The following is an 18,833-nucleotide window of genomic DNA, read 5'->3' on the forward strand; positions in this document are numbered from 1 at the left end:
GACTTGCAGCTTCTTCTGAGTTGTTTGCTTCATTGTAAATGATTATTTAGGAAGGTGTCACAGCACAGCCAACTTCTCAAAGCTACTATCTGTAGGCAAATCCCATGAATGCTTTGGGCGAAATGCTGATCACACCAAATTTAGTGTTAACGGTTTTTGTCATTATTCACCTGCCAACCTCACTTCCAGCACTTCTATGATAACTTTTTAAAATAATAATAATAAAGACCAGCGTATTGACATTAATTTTTATTCCAAGTATAACAAACTTAAAATGATTTAGCACTATAGCAATCACGGTTCCATAAATTAAATACATATAGAATTTATACAATCTACATTGACAAGAAAAAGCCATTCAGGGAATCACATTATCCAAAAGGGTTTTTTCAGTGTTATGGCAAATAAAAGTTATGAAAATTCACAGTTAATCTGTAGCTTAGAGATGCAAAATATTGCACATAATACAATTGTGAATGCTAAACAGCAGCTTTACAGTTTTCTTCACAAACATTGGTCATATAGTGCTAGAATGAATACAAAATGGCATCATGTACACCATGGTAAACAGTTATTCACAACGTCAATCAAGTTTTAAATAAAATAGCAAAAAACTGCTGGGTTCTTTCAGTTGCCATGTTAATTCAGTGATCTTCTTTGTCTTTTCCTTTCCTTTCTTTCTCATCCTGTAGCGCAGTGCCAAGCTTCTTGATAAGAACTGACAGAACTTTGTCCAGTGGGTCCATGACCCCACGCTGAAGCCATTTAGGAATAGTAGTTCTTGCATGATGGAAGCCTAGCTTCTGAAGAATGTAGTCAACACCTACTGGGTCAATTTTTCTTCCAGTCCAGGAGATTAATCTAAAAGTTAAAATATATTAGCATTGTCAATATCTGAACATGCAAATGAAATAAACATGACCACTGGGAAGGGGAGAGAAAAAAAATTAGGGTGTGGGGAACAGAATGGAGTGGCTGCAATGCTAAACAGAAGCACTCCACACTGCAAAGTAAGGTTCCCTTGCTTCTCTCTCACTATGTAGAACCAATCTGGAAGGGTGGGAACACCCCAATTTTACTGCAAACAGAATGACTCATTTACCTGAGTGTGGGCTCCAGATGCCATGTATTGCAGATAAATTCTCTCCAATCCACAGTGGTGTAAGTAATACTTTCTTCTGCTCCTTTCTCAGCAGAGCTCTCCTCAAGTACACTGATGGGGCTTTTCTGTCCCGGACGACTAGAAAAAATACGAGGTGGAAAGATGGCTAGAAAAGGGTAAAAACAGTAAGGTGTAGATATTAGATTTCTTTAAAATGCAGATTGAATTGTTAATGTAATGACCAAAGATGTTGCTAATTATAATGACTGTTCATTAAATTTCTATATTGCCCTTCACTCGAAGATCACAGGGCGGTTTACAATATAAAAACAAAAGCAGTATAATTACAAGGCATGTTTACATATAGTATCTTAACTGTTACACACTGTAGTTACAAAAATGCTCATTTTAATGTGCTAGGCTTATTTGTGAAGTGTATCATTTCCAAATCATCCTGAAATTGATCTACATACCTTTCTCCTTTTCTTTAAGATAAGCCGATACCAGGTCATGCAGAAACATTATCAATTCAGCATCCATAGTTACACATATGTGATCAGTGAATTCTGTAACTACACTGCACTCCACTTTTGGCTTAGCACTGGGATCTGTAACAAAATGTTATAATTTTGACAGAGGTGATTTGCATGCAAACTTTTTAATGGCGAATGTTAAAATGCAGCAGTACTTAAAAAGTGCTAATCATTTGCAGCGTGATCTTAAAATAAAAATCCTACTGATGCATTTGGCATCTCTCTTTGGTGAGGCAGGTACACACACTGGCTTCAAGATGATATTACAACTACTGCTCTGCACCACATCTCCAAACAGAAGTTCTAAACCAGGGGTGGGAAACTGGATTTGGCTAGTGGACCAGATTGTTATCTCTCCTGCCCTTCTGAAGTTGAGTCTGACAAGTGGGGTGGAGACACCCATCTGCCAGTCACCTGATAGCACAATTATATCATGTGACTATTTTGCTCACAGGGGTCTTCAGAATCCACTTTCAAAGTGGTATTTTAAGCAGTGCTTTGAAAGGGACTTTTGAAGATTAAGCTAAAGTTCTGATATTTGGGTTTTCAGAAGCCTCTTTCAAAGCGCTATCTTGGCCCAGTATTTTGTATAGGGCTTTGCAGGTCCCACTGACAAGCTTATTGGTGATGCCAGCAAACCTCCTTTACCTAACTAACCCCACCCCAGATGCAATGTATGATGTCAGGTGTAGTGCAGGTAGCTGTAGTTTGGGTGAAATGGCCTTACAGGTCAAATGAGAAGCCCTAGTGACCCTAATTAGGCCCACAGACCAGAAGTTCTAAATAGGATGCTAGTGCAGTGCAACCGGTATCAAGGGAGCCCATTAAATAGTATATTGCCATTGCTTGTGGGATCAGAGAGACAGCAGACTTACTACTTTCTTTTCTTCTTTCCTTTGGATTAAACCAGGCATGGCCAAACTCGGCCCTCCAGATGTTTTGGGACTACAACTCCCACCATCCCTAGCTAACAGGACCAGTGGTCAGGGATGATGGGAATTGCAGTCCCAAAACATCTGGAGGGCCGAGTTTGGCCATGCCTGGATTACACAGTTAGAACTGATACAATTTTTCAGCTATTAAACAGGATTGCTAAATGGTCTTCATCACAAAAACAGTTTATATGTTTAATGCTTTTATGACAGATTATCTCAGATTTTGAATAATGCTCAGTTATCTTTTCATAAGGTATGAATTAGGTTTGTAGTTCAGAAGGAATAACACACCACACTTTACCTTGTAATAAAGGTTCCTGTGGCTGTTGAACGTGAATAGATTTAAAGTCCAGCTGCATCCTTGGTAAAGCAAAGATAGTTTCAGTCTCATGATTGTAACTGGAACCTCCTCTGAATCCGCTTAACAAGCTAGAGCTTTTCACTGTTGTGCTGTTCTCTGGGTTATTTGCATCAACATTTCGGAGAAGGTTCAACTCTGCAAATACAAAGAAAGTGGAGCTATGTTTTGATTTTACTAGGCTTCGGATTGTTATCACTGCTACTCACAGATCATTTCAGATGCTATAACTGAAATTAATTCAGCATAGTTCTGCTGAACTCTGTAGTCCTATGTGGTTAGTATGCTGCTGCTCCACTTTCTTTCACTTTGAATTGTAAACTCATGCAATTCCACCAGCAATAACTAGATCAGCAAGCAGAAATGTGATAGAAGTAAATGCCTCACCTTCATTCCTTGTTGCTGTAACATAATTGAACCACTCTTTCACACTTGCCACTCCGTGTGGTGGGTTTTCATGGCGCCTCCTTGTGATCTTGGTGATGGTTGCCATTGGACTTTCCAGGGCTCCACAGGGCTTTGTGACCATAGTATTGTGACCCAAATGGAAGTCTAGTGTTTGCACAACATAGGTAGAATGTTCACTAGAACCTGGAGGGGTGGGGGTGGTTTAAAAACACAGTTATTTGCTTACTGTTGAAGGTAATTTTTAACAACAAAAAGTGTGGTTTGCATAATTACAGAGCATGTATGCAATAATCGGAAGTAGAGAAAAACTCCCACCATGTATAGTATCAGATACTGGATTTAATTTGGTATTTTCCTTTGTCTGGAGACTCTTGTCAGTATATAGACATGCAATCACTAGCCTCATAGAATACTAGACTGTCACAACCACAATTCATCTAGCTTCAAGAAGTCATGGGAAAAAACCTTTCCCGTTCCTGAGTAGTCATTGGGTTATAAACTCATTGGTCTCATGATTCCACATGCAGCCAAGCTTTGGCCCAAGAGGTCAGTCCAGAGTATGAAGTTGTCCAGCCCAAATCTAAGCACTTAATGCACTTGTAGAATTTACAACTTAAAAGGATAAAAAAATCTATAAACAGAAAGCAGAAATAAGTTTTGATACCTTCTTGCCAAATTTTTTGTGCTTCTGTCCAAAAGGCAATGTTAGGTTCTTCAAGATGAAACAGAGCCCATGATTTTGAACGAAAATTAGGTCCATGGAAACATGCCAATGTCATGTGATTTCCATGCAGGCTCATAGAGCCTCCAAACTGCATTCCATCTTCCGGTAAAGGAATCTGAAATAAGGATATGTGGCACCCTGAAACCACTTTTAAAACTCCTGGCCAATGACGATGATGTGCTGCATCCAGTACTGTGGGGGAAAGCACAAAGAAGAACCATTGGCATTAATATCTACTTAATAGAATTTCTGCCTCTCTCTACCTCTCTCTCTGGAAGCTAAAACTTCTGAGCCTATCCAGAAATATACACATTAATTACATATACATAGGTCAGGCTCTTCGAAAGCTGAGGGTACATTTATTGCAGAGAGATCAGCAGCAATGGTGTGAACTGATTCTTGAAACTATCTACGTAGATTTATAAAACTTAGATTACCCCAATATATAAACATGGGAAGAGCTATACTACTAAATAAAAATATGCATCTCAATATCATTTTAAATTAGTGTGTTTAAAAAATGCATGATGTGAAAAACCACAAGAACATGGACTAAAGTCTTTTGAGGTGAAGTTCCATTTTCTTTTACCCAAACGGAAGTAGCTTGAAGTACAAAGTACTTCTAAACATCTAATCTACATTTGCATCAAAAATGAAGGTGTAAAGAATGAGCACGCACTTTACAACTCTGCATACCACTTCACTCTCTTAAGACACTACACTGGTAGTCTGCCCAAAATAAAGTATTATTTTGATTGAGCAGTATGGCTCTTGTGTTGCAAACTGCTTGCTCATCTTTTGTGCCTTGCAATGCTGATGTAAGTAGATTAGATGTTTAGAAGTAATTTGTGCTTCAAAACTCCTTCCGTTTGTAGAAAAGAAAAATGAGTTTTCATCTCAAAGGACTTATGCCAAACTTCTTGCGGGTTCTCACAGCAGGATACATATATTTTTTTAACACACACATTTAAAAATAGAGATGTTTTTGAGATACACATTTCCGGGCTTGGAGATACGACGTTTGTAGGCTCATAATACTCACATCTAATACAAGGTGAGCGTTACAACCCGTAAATTCTCCTCTGCTTTGTATTTTAATGCAAGTCAAATAATTCTACTTCCCTCCACTGTCCCCACAAGCCCTGAATTAGTAGCCTTTGGTTAACCTATATTAATTTCCAGGACTACTTGCACCCGGCATGCTGCTATGCAAGAAGCCTCTGGGAAGTATAGTTTTTACCAAGGGCTTCTAACATCAAGGGAAAAGAGATCGCCCAGCCACTTGCTACCACATTATCAGTAGCAGCCAGGTTGGGGTGGGAGATGCTTGAGAAATGTGCCCTCCTATGAATTGGGGACTTAATTAGTGGGTGGGCTGCCCCACCAAGCAGAGCTATTTCTTGATTCTGAGGAAACAACTCGTATTATTTCAAGCCAATCTGGCAGAGGGCCTTCTTGGTAGCGGCGCCCGCCCTGTGGAACACCCTCTCATCAGATGTCAAGGAAATAAACAACGATCTGACTTTAGAAGACATCTGAAGGCAGCCCTGTTTAGGGAAGTTTTAAATGTTTGATTCTATTTTTAATATTCTGTTGGGAGCCTCCCAGAGTGGCTGGGAAAACCCAGCCAGATGGGCTGGGTATAAATAATACATTATTATTGTTATTATTATTATTATTATTATTAGCTGGGTAGGAGTTGCTCACAACATCACAGACTTTGGAACCTGCAATACTAACACCCCTAGTTAAATTAAACATTGAAATTGGAATATAAAACTTTTAATTACGAAATGGGCTGAAGCAGTTTCAATACGTACATTGCTGGTGTGAGCTTTTCTCTGCAACATGGACCACAGTCTTTGGGGGAAGATAAGGAACAGGCCCCCATGTAGACAAAGCTCTCTTGCTGGTATCAAACTGCTGAGTAAAGAATTCTTGGAGCTTCATTCCTATTTTGATGAGGTCAGGTGTGGTTGATCGGGAAATCATTACTTGAAAAATATCCCACTTCAAATCCCCATGGACAAATATCTCACTGAAATATTGAAATGAGATAATATCCCTTGTGAATTCACATTGTTTTACTTGGTTATAATGCGAGGATAGTCAATGTATACAAATGTACCAACTACAGTAGAAATGGTATAACAGCTTAAGAAGGCAATTTTTTAAAATAGCTTTGATTAGAAAGCATACGAGCAGAAATGTACAAGATATGGCAAGAAACCTTACCTTTTATCGGTAATACTGGATTCAAAAGTATTGTAGAGGTTAACTTTCCATTCATCCTGCAGTTTAAGGTCTGCATTACTGAAAATGCCCATTAGGATACTGGACCCCATGTAATCAACACGTGCTTCAGTAGAACCCATGGTAATCTGAATTTTGTGATTTGGCTGCTGATTAGGATGTTCTGAAATATGAGCTAAACAACAACATTTGCATTATATGGGAACAAGATAGTATCTGGCCCGCCTCTCTCACATGTTTTGCCAATACATAGCCCAATCCATGTCATAAGATTTGAGACCAACTGAGTTTGTTCCTGGTATGAGCTTTCGTGTGCATGCACACTTCTTCAGATAACTCAGGTATCTGAAGAAGTGTGCATGCACACGAAAGCTCATACCAGGAACAAACTCAGTTGGTCTCTAAGGTGCTACTAGAAAGAATTTTCGATTTTGTTTTGACTATGGCAGACCAACACGGCTACCCACCTGTAACTGCAACATAAGATTTGAGGTCTCTCCCAGCTCCGGGTGACATTAGGAGAGTGGATCGCTTGCAATATGAGAATTGGGTTGCTTGAGACAGCTGTTTTCTGTAGCACAGCTGCTCTCTACTTTCAGCAAACTTTCTAGTGAGCATGGGCAACTGACAGTTTCCTGCTATTAAGAACTGAAATGTGCCACTGAATTCAGCTCAAGATTTGAACAGCACGGCAGAAGCTAGAACTGCCAGGCAAAAACGGGACACAATCTAGGCAAAGTCGTGCATTTCTAAGGCCCAGTAACTTCAACGAGAGAGGTTTTAATAAAAGGCTAATGTTCACATTAAAAGCCATACAACTTCTATGGTTTCTCTGAGGCTGGATTATAGCCTTTCTCTGCCAAGGAGAAGCATATGTAAAAATCAAAACAAATAATCATTTGCACACATACAGACAGACAAATACAATGACATTCCAACTTACCCACCATCTCCAAGGCATTGACATCTATGGTACCTCCAACCACTCCACCTCTAGAATCCAAATGTGACCTCCCAAGACCGACTGACATGCTAATTTCCCGATCTCTATTACTGCCCACAGATAAACGGCCCTGGCTTTTCAAACCACTAGTAGTCCACCTAAAACAGGGACAAAAATGAGAAAAATACATTGTATGCCATCTCTGCCTCACATATGTCAAAAATAAAAGTTGGAAAAAGCATTTAAAACTTTAGAAGTAATTTAAGTATTGTGGAAAATGTTCATATTTTTAAAAATCATACATGGGCATAACAAAAAACAAGGAAAGTCGAGTGTCAAAATTTTAGAAAGGAAATATATTTATGGATCTAGATGAGAGAAATGTTTCTTTTTTTCTTTTTCTTTACTGGCAAGGTTAACATGTTTAATTATAGAAAAATTAACATGTTTAATTAGAGAAAAATCTTTCCTCCCCTTCAAACCGCAATGACATTTAATACAGACACAAAACGAGAAAATAAAAAAGAAAGAATATAAGAGGAGAGAAAAAGAGAAAGAAAAAATAATACTATACATTTCATATATGTAAATGCCATATCATATTTACAAACTCACGAAAAAAGAACAAAAACATTACTGTAAATTAGCTAAAAAAGACTTCCAAATATTTTCCTTTACTATATCTATTCTTTCCTTTATAATGCACAGTCTCAAATTAACTTAATTATTTTTGTATGTCCAAACATAAGATGATTTCCACCTTTTATTTACAAGAATCACTCTAGTTCTGCCAGGAGATTCTTATTCTTAAAATAATTTTTTAGATATTCCTTAAATATTCTCCATTCTTTATATACATTCTGTTTCAATTGATCTCTTACTCTCCCTGTCAATGAGAGAAATGTTTCAAGCATCTCACTTAGACCACTAGATGAAAAGGTCGCACACACATACACACATATTTTAAAAAATTATTTTGATTACAGGAATCAGAAATTTACTTACGTAGTATTTCCCATTACATTGCTCATGTTCATTTGGACATTTAATTGCTTCAAATTCATAACAAACACAACCAGTGTTTCCCATGGTGTCACTTGCTGACTTCCAACTTTGTTTGATTTATTAAATGGAGTTGATGTTTTTGAGACAGTTTCTAGAATAAAACATCACCAGACTTTGTAAATTTAATATTAAAAAGTAATAATGAAATGCCAGTTTTAGATACAATTTGTTTCCACTACTGTGTGAATTTGATAGAAAATGTTTCAGTAGCGGTGATGACTTCACAGTGGGAAAACATCTTACCATTATATATTTGTATGATCTTGTGGAGTATCTCTACACCAACTCCAGTAGTGGCTAAAAGCAAAGAGTTGTCATGCAGAAATAGTCCACATGATTGAATCAATTTCCAAATTTGGCTTCAAAGGAACAGCTAACATGACATCATCTCTCAGTGGCTGATAATAGTGACATGATGGTTGTCATAGCTGATAAAATTCTTGCATGCTATGATTACAATTGCTATAAATCTGAATGATATAGGGCATTGTAAGGTTCGTGTGAAGGTGCTTCATGAGTAACGGAGCAGGAGCCAAAGCAGTCTTTTGCAGTTTAATTGTGCAAACTATTTACAGTGCAGAGCTACAAAAAGCATGTCTGTCTCAATCACTGGCAGAATCCGGGAGTGGCCCCTTCTGGCTTCTCCCCCAGTATAATAACTTTGGGACCCTCCTTGCGTTTCACCCCTCTGTGCAACTGGGGTGTCGGAAATGGCATGCCTCCCTCCTGACCAGCCGGGCGAGGTGAGCGCAGGGTCCCAGCAACATCCCCAAAACCTCTCCCCACCAGGCTCCCTGTTTGTGGCTCCTGGCTAGAAGAGGTGCTGGGGCTCTCAGTGGCACCCCTAAGCCCCCTCCCCGCCTGGCTGGTTCCTTCCCTCTCCTCCCCACTGGAGGTGTGGCGCCTTTCCCCGCTGGAAGAAGTGATGCTGCTGAATTGGCGTCAGGGCTCTCTGTATGCTAACGGACCCTCTGTTCCCCTCAGCAGGCCAGGTGGCAGTTCCCCGACAGGCATGATCCAAAGCTATTATTACACAGTAGCATGCAAATTAAAGCAGTAAAAGTAAAGAATAATATTCGTACCTCTCTGGGGCACTGAAGAGTCTGACACACTCCTGGATCTTGAAACAGCTGGAGATTTTAAGTTATGTGCTGCTGTCCCAGGTGACATATTGCTGTTTGTGCTGTGCTCATTGAAAACATTAGGAGACTGAGCCATGTGTGTAAATGAGGCGGACTGGCTTGGCTGCTCCCAGGTTCTACAGTATGCTTTTCGTGATGATTCAGGAGACATGTGCTGGTTTACTCCTTCAACAGAATCTGGTGTCCCGGGGCCAGATGCTACTGAGAAATAAAATAAAACATACGTTACCATTCTTTGCACTGAATGGCAGGTTATTATTAGCCAAAAGCAAATGTTATCAGATTGTCAAAGCATGCATTTCTCCAATGTGACCCTATTTTTTACCAGCCCATCCTAATTCAAATTTGTCACAGTTGCAAGATACAGAAATTAATTAATTACTAAGGGTGGGATCCAATAGTGCACCAGGGTGTGTGCACAGAAGTCACCCCCCCCCCCCAACGCAAACCTGCTCTAGAAGGTCCCCCAACCTCCCAGGGCAGATCTTGGGTATGTGTGATGGGGTAGAGCAGGGAGGAGAGAAAGCCCCATTAGTACAAATGAAAGTATGTTGTGCAAGCGGGACACCATACTTGGATATAAGCTTAAGAGTGAACCCTGTTTTTTTAAAAAGTTCAGATTCAAGGCCAAGACAAATCATACATATATTAAACACACCTTCGCTGCTTACTTCCATCACAGTCCAGACCCCACCCAAAAAAATGTTCACAATATGAACTAATCATATTGTTGAAATACAGCAAAAGAATGAATGAATGATTGAATAAATAAATAAATAATAAAATGAGCAAAGTAGGACAGCTAAAAATTCTCTACATTGTAACATGGATTTTTTTTTTTAAATAATCACTTACCTGGGAGATTTATTGTTTGGTCCCCGAGAAAGAGGCGTCTTGCAATACTCCTCCTGTACCAGGCTCTTGGAAATGCTAAAATCTCACTTAGTCGTCTCATGTCATATTTAAAGGAAGCAGATCCTATATCACACACAGCTAATAAAAGAATTAAAAAAATAAGTATAAAACTGGATGTGCAACAATATGCTCCGAAGTGCTCTCCTCCTTTTTAAGTAAGTTTAGCTAATTATATTTACACAGTATATTTACATATTGCTTCACACAACCAGAGGCATCCCAAAATGCATGCATTATTGATTACAGTTTAGTAATTTTTTATTTTAATTGTTAAAACTGCGTTTTTGTTTAATTATTATATGCTGATGTTTAATTTTATTGTGTACTATTATACTCTAATGGATTACTGAATATTACTTTGCTACAAGTTATTTTCCAGTTATGTTTTTATTATGACTCTTTTTGCACTGGATCAGATTGTCATACGGTGTATGATCTTTGTTGTGTATTTTGTTGCTTCTTCAGCTTGTAAACTGTGTATAGTAATATAGAAAGACACTACATAAAAGTGAGATGAAAACAGAGGTAGAACATAATATTGCAAGAAAACAATGTTAATTACTGTTACACCCATAAATGCAATGGATCATATACAACCATGCTGCATGGTGGGCTAGGTCCAAAATTAAAGAAGATTGATAAATACCAGATATGTTTATTAATGTAGTATCCATTTTGCTTGCAGATTTGCTTGCAGACATGCTCTCAAAAAAGGTAGCACCTCCTGAACGCCTTATTCTTGAAAGGCTAACTTTTACAAACTCCAGGTTGATGCTCAACGAATCTTTACGACCAGTAACTGACGAGGGTTCTTCATCTACATTTCCTGAAACCATAAGGAACAACATAGGGCTTGCCGATCAGAAGGTCAGTGGTTCAAATGCCCACGACGGGGTGAGCTCCCATTGCTCGGTCCCAGCTCCTGCTCACCTAGCAGTTCGAAAGCATGTCAAAGTGCAAGTAGATAAATAGGTACCGCTCCGGCAGGAAGGTAAACGGTGTTTCCGTGCGCTGCTCTGGTTCACCAGAAGCGGCTTAGTCATGCTGGCCGCATGACCCGGAAACTGTACACTGGCTCCCTCAGCCAGTAATGCGAGATGAGCGCCGCAACCCCAGAGTCGGACACGACTGGACCTAATGGTCAGGGGTCCCTTTACCTTTTAAGTTGTTCTTACTAGTGCCTGCAGATTTCAGCTTAGCACAAAAAGGCATAGGCACTTTGGGTTGTGTAACACAAATTGTTGACAATAGCAGCTATATATCTCGTTTGTTCTTTAAAAAAATTGTAAAAATCAGCTAGGAAAGATTTTGCATATACTAGTGGAAAGGACACTAACACACCCATGAACTCTATGAAATGCATACACAGAAAACTGGATCTTTAATGTACAGTAGGTTCTTATGTCCATGGCGTTTTCTTGACGGATACTGGAGTAGCTTGCCGGTTCCTGCTCCAGGTGGATCACATTTAGTCAAAACTCTCCACTATGAACCTGTCCATCTTGGGTGGGCCTACATGGCATAGCTCATAGCTTCTCCGAGTTATTCAAGCCCCTTCGCCACGACAATGCAGTGATCCATGAAGGATCCTATCCATTCTTTAGGAAATCAGCCCTGAGTGCTCACTGGAAGAACAGATCCTGAAGCTGAGGCTCCAATACTTTGGCCACCTCATGTGAAGAGAAGACTACCTGGAAAAGACCCTGATGTTGGGAAAGATTGAGGGCACAAGGAGAAGCGGACGACAGAGGACGAGATGGTTGGACAGTGTTCTCGAAGCTACTAAAATGAGTTTGACCAAACTGCGGGAGGCAGTGGAAGACAGGAGTGCCTGGCGTGCTCTGGTCCACGGGGTCACGAAGAGTCGGACACAACTAAACAACAATGTTCACATGTGTTGAAATGATTAGCTTTTCATAGAAAACTCTTTTATATTTCTCTTAGAACAGCCCTCCCAGCCCCACCAAAGCTTAAGAACAACCAATACACTTATGTGAAATTTTATATTCTGCAATTACCTAGGGATCCTGATCCAGAAGACAATCCTGCCACACTGGACTTCTGCTTCCCTGCTCCATACGGATGAAATACATAGAGAGAGAAATCAGACATGCAAGCAGTGAAGCTCAGACCTGAAGAACTGCTGCTAGCGCCTGTCAAATCTGACTGGCTACTACTATGCCGTGTTCTGCCAAAAGGACTGCCCAGTCCAGGCGATGAACCTATAGTGCAAAATGAAAGAACAATTTAAAAAATAGCACAGATTAAATAAATTACATGTACCTTAGTTCAATCCTAAAGGTCCGCCATGAGCTCTCTCTTCATTATTCCATTTGAATCATCAAATACGATGATACAGACATGTAAAGATACAAGCCCACTTCAGGAGTTATACTCCCATGAGTATAACAAGTATGTTAGCTCAGCCCCCCATAACCTTCCAGGTATGCAGCAGGGAGCATCTATACTTGCGGAGGCTCCTCATGCAATGTAGAAACCTGCTTTTTCAGGATTCTGCTTCATGCTGGAAGCCTTCATGAGCAGAGCAAGCTCTGCACTGTAGACCGCTTCCCTCCATTATTGCGCTTATTTTCACTTACATAATCCACTTACTTGTGAGTATAATGCCCAAACAGGACTATATTCTAGGTAGCTTTCCTTAAATTACACATGCACACGAAAGCTCATATCAAGAACAAACTTAGTTGGTCTCTAAGGTGCTACTAGAAGGAATTTTTTATTTTATTTTGTTTTGACTATGGCAGACCAACACGGCTACCTACCTGTAACATTGATACATAGCTTATGGGGGGGGAGTTATTCAAAAATTTGTCACAGAGGCTCTCTCCTTGGGAGGCAATTTAATGTACACTGACTGAAACCAAATAGGTAATTCAGGTGGCACACCTAGTGCGATTTTTTACTTTATTATTTCAAACAGTCACTTGTACTCCCTAGTGTCATACACAAAACTGTTGCTTTCAACACTTCCTTCAAATTAAAAAAGTAGCTTTACATGAGACAGAGCAATCTACAACTCAAATTCCCATTTTGACACATGCAACAAATCATTATTTATGTGTACATGGTGCTTTACAGACAACAGAAACAAAACTTTGATGAATTTTGCCCTTAGGATATTCAATCTAAATTTTAACAGTGAGGAGATAACTGGAGAAACAGAACGAAGGTAGAAGAAAGAGATGTTTTCCCCTTCTTAAAAAAGCAAATCACTTAAACATTAAAATGTTTCCAAAGAGTAATTAACAATGCACTGAGTACTTTGGTTCAGTGTTACATGCACAAGTCTCAAGGCTCATGCACACCCCTCTCCTCCTCTTGCACAGGAGACTAAAAGCTTTCATTTTCAATTAGCTGAACCCAGACAAACCTTAGTGTTAACTATGGTTTAAGGAAACAAGTCAATTTCAACTGTGGCTGATTCTTCTTTCTCTGAATCATAGTTAACATTAACTACAGTTCTCAGTTTGCACAAAATTAGAATAATAGAATAATAGAATTTTGGAGTTGGGAGGTACCATGAGGGTCATTTAGTCCAGCCCCTTGCAATGCAGGAATCTTTGGGGCAACATGGGGTTTGAACCCATGACTATGAGATTAAGAGTCTCATGCTCTACTTGTTTCTGCAGTTTGTTGAAAATGGAAAATGCAGCTGTGCCAAATAATGCAAAATCAGGCAGGGGAAAAAAGCTCATCCAGGTTCATTCCTGAAGTGAGTCTAAATGGAGCCATTCCATAATTGAATTGTTTTGCACACCTCTGACTAACTAGAAATGTAACAGGATTTTTAAAATTAATTTTTTTACCTGGCGAGACAGTTTTAGAAGGCATCTTAGATCCACTTTGCACAGCATTTTCCGTAGGACAGCTTGTACCTAAAGTTTCTAGTTCTCCTCGATTCGAAGAAAATACAAGATCAAGGGAGGGAAGTTTCAACATACATTCTACCCGTGACACAGGTAAGCAGCTGAACTTGATCTGTGAAGGCTGAACAAGAGAGAAACACATTTTTTAGGAAACATATCAAACCATAATATCAGAACAGAACAACTACCAGCAGCTTCTGTTAACTTTTCTTTTATGCCTTTATGTGAGTGGACTATAATGATAGCCACTTGGTGGTGACATAGCATCCACTGGAGAAGACAGCATTCAGCTCCAAGGAGCTTACCATATAAAGTTTGACAGCAGGAAGAAAACAGTAAGGAATAAGGAGGTTAGTATCCTCTACTAACCAAAGTGATATTATTTGAGGGAGAAATGCTTGGAGGACAACTTCCATATGAGCAAATTATGAAATTTAGGTTGCTTTATCACACTTCTCACATAACAAGAATGACACATGAATCAGCCTGTCTTAGGCTCTTATCTGTGCTAGCATACATGCCTGGATTATTATAATCTGGACAACTATGCTAAGCGCACAGATTGACTGTCCCCTCTCCAGCAGTTTCCGCAGTTTTAGGATTTAGCTATATTGTAAATTCCTTGGAATAAGGGTGGGATACAATGTAACAAATCAAGATATTAAGGTGTCAGTTCTCCCCTTTAAAACATTTCCAAAAACTGTGTAACACATACAAATAACTATCAGTTTTGCCATTGACTCTAATGGGACATGAACTGCCCTCAATATGTAACTCATGTCCTCACCTGGACTCTTACATAAACTACAACATCAACAGGGAAGGATGAATATGCTGATGTTGATGAAGATACTAAGGAGGCTGTAGATTCTTCCAAAGGATCTTGCATGTCAAACTGCCCCATATCCTCATCCTGTGAAGTGACAGCTAAAAAAGAAAAAAGAACCAAGGATATCATTAAAACAGAAAGGAACATTTTAATGGAAGTTGATCATAAAATAAAAGCTGTGGTAGAAACAATCTGTGATACCTGCATAATTCCTTTCTATTGGAGTTATAGGAATTGTTTCAAGGGCCTTCTCTAGGAAGTCTAACAGGCAGGGGCTAATCACCATTTCCTCTGGCAAAGACTGGAGTGCAACCCAAGCGTATAGTTTTGCTGTTTTTACACCACCACTTCCTTTTCCTTTGGCTGAAAAGTTTGAGGGAAAAAATGGTTTAGTGGAGTACTAATTCAACCATTTCAATTAGAGTACAAATTAAAATACAAGGTATGTTTATTTAAGTCAGGATCACTCAAACCATTCTGGATGATTAAGACAACAATTTCCTTCTGTTGAATAGACTAATGCTGTTTCCCCTCCAACGCTTGCAGCTTGGTCCCCCATTGCACTGTTGCATTCTGCTCCCAACCGGTGGTTGCTGCCACACAGGAAGAAGTCAAGTTCCTTTTGGCCTGCCTTATAGGTTTCTGATAGTGCCAGGCCCACCCACCCCTGCAGGGAAGAAGGTAGCCTTGTTGCAGCCACTGATGAGAGATTGTGAGGCAGGTGCCGACTGCGCACATGCTTTGGACATGAGCACAGTGGTCTAGACTTTAGCATTTTGCTCACTGCTGCTGCAGCTAGTGGCCTGAAGCAGATAGGACTGACAAGAGAGCTGAGGAGACACAATGAAAGATGGAAAAAAGAACAAATGGGGAGGAATAGAAAAAATCCTGTAAGACTTTCACAGGCAGCAACAACTAAGTAGAGATGAAGAGTGAGGAGAAAGTCTCTGGTAAGGAGGAGGGAGAAGGCTGAGATAAAACCACACTGAGGAGAAAACAATGTAAACCACTCAAGTCTCAGACGATCAGGAACCAACCAGAGACATGGGTGGTTACCTCACAACACACTCACACAAAAACACAAATAATAATGCACAGGCCTGAGAAATAGAAGGCAAGACAAAGAACACACTCTAACATCTGCTTCAAGTAAAGGCAGGAATGAACTGAGCCTTCAGAGGGAAAGAAACCCAGAAACTTTCTTTGCAGCAACAGCAGTCTCGCTTTCAAACGCTAGGGGGAACTCAAATCCCAGCTGAGGACATATTACACTCAGAGAAGAAGGGATAAAAAGTAAGAGCACATATTTACTGTTTTTTCGAGATAAGAAACAACATGCAAGAACAAAGTGTGATTTGTTCTTTGCTTGTTCTTAGTTTGTGGCTGGTGGGGAGAGAGTTTAACCATGAGTTCTGGTTCAGAAGACACAATAAATGAAACCTTAGGTTAGCATAAGAACAGGGCCGGAGCAAAGCAGCTGCAAGCTCCTCTCCAGAAATCTGCACATTCGCATGATCCTGGTAAGCCGCAGTTTGGGTTACACTGTGTCAGGCAAACCAGGCAAATATGTATGCAGACTGGGTCATATTATAATGCTTGACTTCAGTCACACAACTTTCAGTGCTGAAGCCTCTGAAGTAAAGGCAATAGAAGTAGAGAAAATTAGTTTTATTTGGTGAAATAAAGTTTCTACAAAGAGAAAATCTAATCGAAAAAGAACAAGGAATTGATGAGAGTCTTTAAGGTACAGGGAAGTTTCTATCCAGTAAATTTTAGCAAAAAATAGAAATATTAAATAGTATACGAACTCCTGGTATCAGTATGTTTTAGGAGTTAATGACCATGATCACATCAATCAAGTAGGATGCTTTATTAAGCTATGAAGCAGATTTAGATCTAAGCATGGAGCTCCACAGTATGGAGAGAATTAAAGCAAAGGTATAGCATGTAAAAGAAATCTCTACCTGATGGGATAGGTGGGGGTTGGGGAGGAAGTAAAGATTTAGTTTTGCTGTAGGTAGGAGGCATGGCGGTATCTTTCATACCATACAACTTGGATTCTTTGGAAAGGGTTCTTGGCAGAGATGACCCTCGGGATGCATTTGGCGATTCAGTTTTTAACATCTTTGAGTTATAATGTAGCTGAAATGAAACAAGAGTATAGATACCATCACCAGTGTGTGCCACAAATGAAAAAACCCTGCCTATTTATGCATTCACAGCCACAGTTCCCACATCTAGGCAGAGTAATAGTTTCTTCAAAACTATTCCTTTTGAAAAGAAGGAAACCTATTATTTGAAGCAACGCTTTATATTGAAACATAAACATGTTCAATTCAAAACTGCTCTAATGCACTAGAAGAAAGTCTTGCCAAACTTGCAATATTCTAGCTGTCATTTTCTCAAAGCTAATTATTGTCTTTATGTTGGGTTTCTGGGCTGCTGTCCTTATATCATTTATACAAGTTTGATCATTTTATTATTGTGATTTATCATCTATTATATTTTTAACTGTTACTGGGTGTTGCCTGGAGTATTTTCTTTAAAAGAGAGAGAGAGAAAAGACGGTGTATTTTAGAAGAAAATAAACAGGCTTGGTTCAGGCTCTAGTTTGCATTCCATAGTGTTAGAAACTCTGCATATTTGTTTTGCCTAGAAATATCACAGGTGGTATCTTCTGCATTTTATGGCCTTTAAGGCTCATGGTACAAAAGCCTAAACAGTACATTGCCAATGCCATGTCTACAGAAGAGCAAGGACAGCAAAACATAGCTGTCAACTTTCCCTTTTTTGTGGGAAATTCCCTTATTGTAAGGAAGGGTGACAGCTCTGCAGCAAAAGCACCATCCTTGTAAGCACTTTATGTAACCTAACTTTCACTACATGAAGTTTCCATCCACTCAAAACACTGACAATGCCCAGGCATTACACACCATAATATGCTTTAGAATGGAATGCTCATCTCAGCAGATACATCTCAGGGTTTGTACTGTTACCTTATTTAATGATAAAATCCAGGTTTTGCCACATGCTGATTTTATACCAGAGGCTGGGTTAAAAATGTAAGAATTACCCTGTTCGGTCAGATCAAGTTCCATCTAGCCCAACATATTGTTTCTAAAAGTTGCTTGTCTGGTTAGGTTAGCATTTCCAGGATTTACCTATCTTGAAGGTTTCCACACTTCAACTTGGTAACAAGGTTGCTCTGTAAACTATGGAGACTATAATAAGAGACAATCCACATTTGCACCATACCTAGTAAACCCAAAATAACTGTCATTTATCTCAAATAGGATTTGTACTTCACTGCATATGTGTAATTCTCAGCATCACAGAAGCTGCACCACTGAAATTTGGAGTTAAGGGATAAAAAGAACCTGTGGTTGTACTTGATCACCTTTGTTTCAAAGAAAAGACCAACATCTCCCAGCTTTCCTCCATGCTTTTTTACCTTCACATCTACACCAGGAATGTAAAATACTGTTGTTTCCAGGTCACCAGACTTTGTCTGCAGAGATGATGGAACTTTCTTTCCAGCCAGTAAGTGAGTAGTTGATGCATAGTTAGTTTGAAATTTCTTCTTTCTTGAAGGAGACTCTTGATCTAAACTTCTAGAACTGCGATCATAGCTCCTAAACAGTAAACAGCAAGGCACAGCATGACTTAACAGGAATGTAAGTGTAACATTATGTTATTTCCAAAGCTGAAAGTGAACACTGCTAGGAATAATTAAAGATAA

The 18,833-nt window shown here is 39.4% G+C and overlaps 1 protein-coding gene across 12 annotated transcripts in view; it reads right to left on the minus strand.

The window, feature by feature from the left end:
- Positions 1-236: 236 nt before the first annotated feature.
- Positions 237-18,833, minus strand: part of KIAA1109 (KIAA1109 ortholog) — a 108,231-nt gene continuing 89,634 nt past the window's right edge. For 7 of the 12 annotated variants that reach the window (XM_033159753.1, XM_033159746.1, XM_033159742.1 and 4 more), the window contains 19 exons: positions 18,546-18,726; positions 17,059-17,236; positions 15,296-15,457; positions 15,053-15,192; positions 14,206-14,386; positions 12,397-12,600; positions 11,025-11,204; positions 10,319-10,456; positions 9,404-9,664; positions 8,262-8,412; positions 7,257-7,414; positions 6,296-6,488; positions 5,881-6,098; positions 4,001-4,252; positions 3,316-3,519; positions 2,872-3,066; positions 1,576-1,710; positions 1,103-1,268; positions 237-861 (listed from right to left, as the gene is read on the minus strand). In XM_033159753.1, the coding sequence (XP_033015644.1) occupies positions 645-861; positions 1,103-1,268; positions 1,576-1,710; positions 2,872-3,066; positions 3,316-3,519; positions 4,001-4,252; positions 5,881-6,098; positions 6,296-6,488; positions 7,257-7,414; positions 8,262-8,412; positions 9,404-9,664; positions 10,319-10,456; positions 11,025-11,204; positions 12,397-12,600; positions 14,206-14,386; positions 15,053-15,192; positions 15,296-15,457; positions 17,059-17,236; positions 18,546-18,726 (3,514 nt within the window). In that variant the 3' untranslated portion in view covers positions 237-644. The remainder of the gene's footprint in view (positions 862-1,102; positions 1,269-1,575; positions 1,711-2,871; positions 3,067-3,315; positions 3,520-4,000; positions 4,253-5,880; positions 6,099-6,295; positions 6,489-7,256; positions 7,415-8,261; positions 8,413-9,403; positions 9,665-10,318; positions 10,457-11,024; positions 11,205-12,396; positions 12,601-14,205; positions 14,387-15,052; positions 15,193-15,295; positions 15,458-17,058; positions 17,237-18,545; positions 18,727-18,833) is intronic. The other 5 variants (XM_033159752.1, XM_033159751.1, XM_033159741.1 and 2 more) reach the window with 3 other exon arrangements.

This window comes from Lacerta agilis, chromosome 9 (genome assembly GCF_009819535.1).
Source record: "Lacerta agilis isolate rLacAgi1 chromosome 9, rLacAgi1.pri, whole genome shotgun sequence".
Lineage (NCBI taxonomy): Eukaryota > Metazoa > Chordata > Lepidosauria > Squamata > Lacertidae > Lacerta > Lacerta agilis.